This window comes from Triticum dicoccoides, chromosome 5B (assembly GCF_002162155.2).
Source record: "Triticum dicoccoides isolate Atlit2015 ecotype Zavitan chromosome 5B, WEW_v2.0, whole genome shotgun sequence".
In the NCBI taxonomy this organism is placed as follows: Eukaryota; Viridiplantae; Streptophyta; class Magnoliopsida; order Poales; family Poaceae; genus Triticum; species Triticum dicoccoides.
In genome coordinates, this window is record NC_041389.1 from 19,175,308 (window position 1) to 19,183,883 (window position 8,576).

Consider the following 8,576-nt stretch of genomic DNA (forward strand, 5'->3'; position numbering starts at 1 on the left):
AATTACCTCCTCCATTTCGAAAATGAGGAAGCCTAGGAGAGCAACACATGTATGTGAGGGCTCCTGTGTGACGGTGGTCCATCGTACGACGTACGTTGCGTTGCGTTGCGTTGCTTTTGACGGACGGACACTAGCTAGCTCCCAACAACAACAACAAAGTGAATCTGCAACTAGCTAAATTTCTCAAGTGATGGTTATTAGTGCTTAAGTTGATGAGGTTACTGCCATTTGGACACATCAAGACATCAACATCATGATTAGCTCCATCGATCTCCATGACAACATGGGACGAAGAAACCCATGGGCTCCTTAGCAGCGGCATCAGCCGACTAATTGCACTAGTAGTTAATTAATTAGTCATTGGAGTATGCCTTGATGTCACCGTCGACATCATTCATCGGCATATCCAAGGACCCAGGGCGCCAGATGCCTCTTGTCACCCCGCCAAAAGGCTCCAAGGAGGCAAGGACTAATTAGTTAACCTCCTTGCTGCCGTGAAAAGTGAGTGTTTGGAGCTTTCTCCCCTCTTCGTTTTCGTGGGAATATGCTATGCGACCGGGCGAGGCCCGGTTACGTACGGCATCAGCCTTAGCTTAGCTAGCTTGTTCGTTAATTACATTTTTGTTAACGTGGTTCAAACACCCTACTAACTCTATATCTTCGTTATAGTTTGTCGATCGCATATCTCTGATTGCTTTGGGAATTTTTCCTTTTCTTTAATTTTCTTGCTTTTTCCCTGTCTACAGATAGCTTTGGTTTTACATGACTTTGCTATATAGTTGTCGGTGTGTTTTCGGATATGTGTGAGTTGATGTTGATGTCTGCATCCTAGGTATGCAGAGGCCGGGTGTGTGCTCATATGTTATGTGCAATCTTCTTGATGCTCCATTGTGAGCAGACAAGTAAATGTGTACATGCAGTGCACATTATATTAGAAAGAAATTAATTGCACGTTGGTATTAGGTATGGTATTAAATATGTGTTTAGCACATGCATTGATATTTGGTGTGATATTAGTTGCACGTTAAATATGTTGAGCACTCACCATTAAAGCATTTTAGGTCGTTGAATTGGCATGGTTTGATGACCGAAATTAATTGAGTCTTTTTATATTGATATAGATAGACAAAATCCACTCTTTGTTGAAAGACAAAAGGAAATAAAACTGTATTTGTAGGGGTAAAAAGAGGAATTGCATGAAGCTTTTTCTTACGGGGTGGTTGGAATTGCTACTGTTGGCCTCCTAAACTTTGGCCTAGTATTGGGCCTTTGAAGTGAGCCGTAGCCCAGCGTGGCCCATTTCTTCCTCTATCAATTAATCGACTGCACCATCACACCAACTTGCCGATAAGTTGGCCAAGTTTTCACATTCTCTCGATCAGGGATGACATGTCTGGTTGGTCCAACCCCATGATCCATTATCTATTCCACATCAAACTTGTTGATACCCCTATAAAGAAAAACTTGCGGAGGCTCCTGTCCGTCCTAGAGCTCCTCCTCCGGGGTATGTAGAAATTCAAGTGGATGTCGGTATTTAGGTAGAGGAGGATCAACAACGCCAGTTTGCAGGGATGGCCTCGACAACCACCTTGGCGGCTCTTCACTTGTCACCATGGCATCATCGATGTAGTTATACATGAGACAATTGCATGCAGCGAAGCCCTAGAAATGGCGGGGGATATGATGCTTCGTAACTTTATCGTCATGCCAAACTCGAAACAGGTGGTGAATGACATTCTCAAAGGCACTCAAGTCCGACATGGTCCCATCATTAGCAAAATCAAGCTACGAGCATCGAATTTTAATTGTTTGTTCAGTTCTGAATGGCGGGCCACTAATGGTTACGCTCATAGCTTAGCCAAGTACTCTCATTCTCTTGACCAGGGGTGCCACATCTGGCTTGTTCATCCCCATGATCCCTTTTGTATCCCACAACAGTAGAATTTGATCAATAAAGCTTGGCTAAAGAACACATAAAATAACACTCCAACTGATGAACATAAAAATCAAATCAGCTAGGCTTTGGGGTTAGGATTTTGGGTTGTTATCATTGTCTTTCTAGTAGTGATCATGATTCTTTTGCGAGTAAAATTGTTCTGGTTCTTTATCTACAAAGCCATGGAGTTAGAGAGTTTTTGTTGGCATTGGTAGATATGAGAGTTTACATTTTACAATATTTTGTCATGTTGCTTTTCTTCGCTTGATCCAAAAATATGGGAAACTGTGACGATGAGTTTACATTATTGTGTCGTGTTAGAATCTTTGCTTGCCATGGTGAAGATTTTGTTGTTCGCCAGCCTGCACATATAGGGGATCACCCCCCGACCCAAGTCCATGATTTCCCATCTTTTTGGATGGCAAACTCAAGAGACTTCCAGAAACCTTTATTGATAATTAAGTTCGTGCAGGTTGAACGAGTGACAGTGCCGCTGCTCTAATTGTTGCATCTTTACTCAAGTGTTAACAATATTTCTTCTGGCAAAGATTGATACCATGAAAAATATGTCTCCAAGATATTTCATTGTAGTTCTTAACTATAAGAGTTATTATGTGGTTTCTTAGATCTTGAAAAACATTATACATCTAATGGTTGCAAGTATAATAAAATTACAGCCAAAAAATATATGCAAAAACAACAGTGATCTGGATATGACTCAAGGAATAACCAAGAATGCGGGTGGTACTATACGGGCAGCGCTATGTCTTGCTTATGCAAGACCTAGTGTGCTCTCGCATCAGTCACCTCCAAAATAGGCCGGCCCAGACGCGCAAATCCCATGAACTCACTTTTTTTACTTTTGTTTGTACTTCCAGATATTTCAAATAAATATATTACAAAAAATACATAAAACATTTGAAAAATGTTAAATGTGTATAAAGAATTTTTTTCTCATGTATACAAGAAATATACAATGTGTGTGCAAAAGATAGATCATGAATATAAAAATGTTAATCAAGCATTTGAAAAAATGTTAATCAAACATATGAAAAATGTTAAATGTGTATATAAAAACATCATCAATGTATTAAAAATGTCAAAGTTTTATTTGAAAAATGTTAATCAAGCATTTGAAAATGTTACAGTGTGTATAAAAAAGTTGACCATGTATTCAAAACAGGTTAATATTGTATTTGAAAAATTGATGACCTTTTATCCAAAATCGATGAACTTTTTTTCAAGTTTTATTTTTCAAAATTCGATAAATTGTTCTTTAAAATCCATGAACTTATCAATTTTCATAAACTTTTTAAAATTTAGTGAAAATTTTAAAATTTTTGAGCTTTTGTGTAATTCATGAACTTATTTTCAAATTTTGTGAACTTTTTCAAATTCACACACTTCTTAAAATTGGTGAACATCTTGAATTCATAACCCTTTCCAAATTTGTTTTTTTTTATTTTCATGATTTTTTTTGGAAAATAAACGGTTTAGTTGGTAAATGGGTCAATAGTAGAGATGTCGCCAAAAAAAATGGTCAATGATAGAGAGCCGATAGAGCGAGCAGAAATCAAATAAGTCATATGACATGATCCAATTCTCTATTTATTGCACTTACCTTTTTATTATGATATGGAAATACATTCATTTTCTTTCCATCGGTTGTTATCCACAATACTATCGGAGTAAAAGAAGGGATATAAAGAAGAATGTAGGACCTTTTGATTTTTTATTAGTAACAAATAAATATTTTGTTTGGAGGTAAGAAACTTGCAATATTGAGGTGCATGCGAGCAGTACATGTGTGTCAGTTGGCCAGCAGGGCGCTTAAGGCGCTAACTAGGGTTTCCCCGCCCTAGGTGCAAGCGGGAGCGCGACATCAGTCACAACAATGCTTAATGGGCTTCAATCGGTGCAACCAATTAAAAATTACAACATTTTAGGAATTTATTTTGTATAAAACTATTAATGTAATAATATAAGTAACCAATAGTTTATATAAAAACACTTATGTTTTTTGATTTTAGCATTTTCATGTGTTTAAAAACTATGTTCACGGAATTATTAAAGTTATTATATTTCTAATAAATTTTCATGAACTAAAAAATATGTTCACGTAAATATTTATGTAATTAAATAAAAGTTTCATATATTAAAAATAAATATTTGGGTAATTAAAGAAGTTTTCACACTTTAAAAAATGTGTATGTAATTTTAGAAAGTGTTCACACGTATTAAAAAATGTGGAAACTGTTTTAAAAATATATTTGTTTAATTGTAAAAAGTATCAATGTCTTTTAAAAGAGCGGAAGTTAGTTTAAAAAAGGCTCCACTAATTTAAAGAAATATACATGTATTTATTCAAATACATTAAGTCCATCTTTTAAATTGACAAAAAGGAATTAGAAAACAACACCGTAATAAAAGCCATTTTCATAAAAAGGCCCCCGTTAGATAGTCTTGCAAAACCCAATATAGAGAAAACATTAGGCCGTAAGAAATGAAGCCGCTCCACGATGGGACCCGACCCACCTATATTGCACATGGGTGTTTACCCGCAATTAACTACTATGAGTGGCATATAGGTTTGGGCAAGGATGCAAGGACCTAAGCAACAAGCCAATTCTCTGTCCATTCTAATTTAGTTAGAAAAGTAGAATTTAAGAAAAAAGAAAGAAAAGGAACAAAATAAACCTGAAAATTTTGTACAGAAAAACACGAAAACAGATGAAATGATCAGAAGCTTCTCAAAGTCAAAAGAAACACAAAGTTTATATGGGTCATCCCAGTAGCACGCCATGGCGACTTCACAAAATTTCAAAAAAGAGGGGTCACTTCGCAAAGCACCTAAGAACTGTACAAGGTGAGGAGGTGATGGAGGCCAGAGATGGCAAGGGGACGACCGGTTCGTTCCCTTAACCGTCTGATTTATGTCCCCCGCAAAAACCTTCCTGAGTTAGTTCATTAGAGAGGTGACCTGAAGTTTGTGGGGCGGAAACCATCTGCAATGTGACGAAACTTTTGCTATTTTCCTCATGCGACTGCGGCGGCTAGGGCACTCGTCCCCTTCACGCTTCTTCGGTAAGCCCATGGATCTATCTCCCCTTTGTCTGCCGCTTAGGCGGCCGGTTGCATGGAGGGTGATCGCGATGCCTCCGCTACGGCTAATAGTTTAGGTCAGGGATTTTTTCTCACATTGGTTGCTCTCAGGAAGATGGCGATGCTTTCTCTTCTAAGTTGGTCTTACATTCTCCTATCCTCCGCACGAAAGGTAAAAACTACAGAAAAAATGGAGAGAAAAAAAACGAAAACGAGAAAAAAAAAAGAAATAAGAAGAAACGTACATGGGCCGGGCCAACTTTGGACCCCTTCAGGCGAAATAGAAGATACGTAGAAGCCACGGGCCATGTCCGAACGGGCCTTAACTTAGGAAATTTTTTCCCGTGGAGCGATCCGTTTTGTTTCTTGGTCATCCTCCGGTCCTCTTCCTCCTCCCCGGAACCCTAGCTAGCCTCTCCGGCGGCAGCTCCGCAAGTTCGCTGTGTGGTGCCGGCGAAGAAGCGGCGCGCTAGCCAACCGGAGACGACGGCACGCTCCTCTCCTCGACCGATTCCCCCCTTCTCCTCCTCCGTCGAGTGGACCCAATTTTACGGTTCTTCTGTGTACAGGAAGTTGGAGCGGAAGGGAGAGGCCGAAGGTTTGGCGCCGGCGGGAGTCGGAGCCGGGGTCGGAGAGGCTTGTGGGCTTGGATTCAAGGTCGGAGCTGAAGGAACACCTGCGGTATGCTCCTCGATCGACCCCTTTACCTCCCTCCCCTTCCGACGCAATGTGATTTTGGATTCATCAATCAATCAGCGAAATTTCTCCTGTGCATACCGCAGGAATGTCGGAAGAGAGCTGCCGCCAACCTGAGACCAGTCCGGATGCCGCACAATCCAACACCACGGTATACCCCCTCCTCTGCTCGATCCACTCTCTTCTTCTCTTGCGATGTGATGCGATGCAGTTTCTTATCTCTTATTTCTGGTGGCTTTTACAAGATCTTGTCTGGGGACCGTAATGAGCAGTTGAAGCAGTTGTTGGAGCTCAAGTGGAAGCATGCTCATCCTCGCGCCTGCAGCAGCGGTATGTATAGTTGCCGACCAACGAGCCGGTCATCGTCTTTGTTGCTCCTTTTGGGCTAGGCTAGGCTACTTAACCGCGTCCTTGTTTTGCAGTTCTTTTGGACTACAGAAGCCAAGATTCCCTCGACTTGCTGCCGCAGCGGGGGTTTGAGTGTGAGTTGGGGCCTGAGTCTGAGTCAGAGCCAGAGCAAGACCTTGAGTCTGAGTCAGAGCCAGAACAAGACCTTGAGTCCGAGCCAGAACTCGAGCCGGAGCTAACATTCTTGGAGAAGACGTGGCAGGTTCTTCACATACTTCTCTGCAAACAGTTAGCTGACCTTGACCCAAAGAGGAATGCTCTTGTCCCTACCCGCGTGTGCAAGTTCAACATAGCCTTCTTTAACCTTGACATAGAGTGTAAGTGTATCCACAAGTAGCTATTTCAATTAGCATTCCCACACTAGAATGGCAATAGATTTCAATGTGGTTAGATTTATATTATTTCAGTTTCCCTTCCCGCGCGAACCTGATTCGTGTATATATCCCGTGGAGTAATAATTCATGCATCTCGCCCCCTTGTTGGTTCTTCTGATTTGTTTGGCCGCTGGCCTTAATTTTGCAGCTGCGGCTATCCATGGACCGCCACTTAAAGAGCTACCTTCTTGTGACTGGAGCAAGACTGTGGCATCATCTGTCAACGTTGTGTCCTTGAAGGTTATCAAATCCGATGTGGGCTACCCTATCAGTGTATTTGGTATTGTTCTCGCAAGGGATGCGGTCGACTACAAATGTGTGTATCTCTTCAAGCGTGGAAGGGATGATCCCCAGCTCATCAACTCTTCGGTATGTTATACATTCGTCCTCCCTCAGTCTCTGTAGTGTTTGCTTACTACTGTATATTACTGAATACTGATGCATGCTAATCAAGTCCAAATGTTGTCCTCGCCATTAATCAACTGTGGATAAAAGAGTAATTATTTGATCATTGCCATAATGAATAGTCACACCAGTATGTAAATAGTTGTATACTCCCAAGTCCCAACATATCTGCTAGATTCTTTTACTTCCTCTACTGATGCACAGCTTGTATATTTATTTTAACTGAAATAATTCTTGACATCCTTCGTAGTCGCGAATATCATGATTCAGAAAACTAGCTTCGTACTGTATACACTTTGTTGCTGAAAAAGCTTTTATATTTATGGATTATAGTTGTAATTGGAGAAATGATAGTTTTTGCAACTCACCATTATGTTGTGAGGTATCATTCTGTTGTCATAGTTCCTATTAATATGCTTACTAATTGTCAAACAACATGATCTCGTCAAACTTTGCTGATGTAAAAGTTGGAGAGATTACTATTCTATTTGAAAACACAACAGTTTCTGCATCTGACTGCTAATCTTCTGAGCTATAAATTTGTTGCCATAGTTTTTTATATTTTGATTCCCAGTTGCCGAACCACACCGTGTCTCATCAAAGTGTTTGCCTTTTGTTCTAATGTGATTTTTCTTTGCGAGAGGTAGAGGGAGAGGTGATGTTCCCCTAGCTAGTTTAACATTATCTTGGAATCCCTTGAATTTATATTCGTCAAATTAACTTGGTTTCAGACTACATTTCGGTATAGCTTGTTTAGTCAACTTACTAAATGTATGTTGTGCAGGAGGATGAATTAACTTTAACAGGACCGCGTCGAGCATTTATTGCACGAGATAGCATGTTTTTTGAGATTAACTTAAAGATCAAGGGTGCTTCTGGGATTGCAGAAGGAGATTTTAGCAAAGGTGTAGTGGAGCACAATCTCAACTGCTATGGTGGTCGAGCTATGGCTCGGTGTCTGACTAGTTGGCGTAGCACAGTTGAATTGGTATGCATCCCTGTTCGGCATCCTGTGGAAGCCACCCTTGAAGTCAAAATTCTGGAGGGACCTCATGGTGTGCCTTTCCGTGGCAAAGTGATTGCTTGGACCGATGACTTCGAAGAGAATCCTATGACCCTATTCGAATACGATGATGACAGCAGCGAAGAGGTTGCAGGTGGTCAGGGATTAGTCAGAGACGATGGCTCTCTTGCGCTAGCTCGTAATTTGATAGCTGTCCCTATCAACAAGGATGACGGAGAAATGGTGCTCAATGTCTGCTTTGTTGATAACCATTATGAAAACGAAGGCACTGTGGTCACTCTGCAATACCCTTGTGAAGAGGAGTTTTGCACATATGGTTCCTACGTACTTCAGTTGAAGGTTGCGTGGAAAGCTATTCTAACCAGGCCAATATCGAGAGAAGTCCATAACAGATTGTTTTCTCTGCCACAGCCCCAACTAACTGTCAACTCGTGGATGTGGGAGTTGGTATTCCAAGGTAGTCGCGGATCCTTTGGTGAAAATCTAAACTCGTAATGTCTCAGTTGGTAGGTCGCGTTCCGGGTTTTATTTTAGTCCCACCATTTTTGTCCGGGTTTTTTTCGTCCTCCCTCCCACCTCCCAGCGATCTCCCACGCCCCCACCTCACCCGCACGCAACAAAAAAAAAAAAA

The 8,576-nt window shown here is 40.9% G+C and overlaps 1 protein-coding gene across 1 annotated transcript; it reads left to right on the forward strand.

Moving 5' to 3' along the window:
• The first annotated feature begins 5,409 nt into the window (after positions 1 to 5,409).
• Positions 5,410 to 8,495, forward strand: LOC119307103. Its single transcript, XM_037583199.1, has 6 exons — positions 5,410 to 5,719; positions 5,821 to 5,885; positions 5,980 to 6,064; positions 6,157 to 6,459; positions 6,665 to 6,885; positions 7,706 to 8,495. The coding sequence occupies exons 2-6, from the start codon at positions 5,823 to 5,825 to the stop codon at positions 8,438 to 8,440; spliced, it is 1,407 nt and encodes a 468-aa protein (XP_037439096.1). The 5' UTR covers positions 5,410 to 5,719; positions 5,821 to 5,822; the 3' UTR covers positions 8,441 to 8,495.
• The last annotated feature ends 81 nt before the right edge of the window (positions 8,496 to 8,576 follow it).

Coding starts and splice junctions, on each gene's coding strand:
- LOC119307103 (XM_037583199.1), top strand. CDS start 5,823: ATGTCGGAAGAGAGCTGCCGCCAACCTGAGACCAGTCCGGATGCCGCA. Junction 5,886..5,979: donor CCGCACAATCCAACACCACG/GTATACCCCCTC, acceptor GGCTTTTACAAG/ATCTTGTCTGGGGACCGTAA. Junction 6,460..6,664: donor CTTTAACCTTGACATAGAGT/GTAAGTGTATCC, acceptor TTAATTTTGCAG/CTGCGGCTATCCATGGACCG.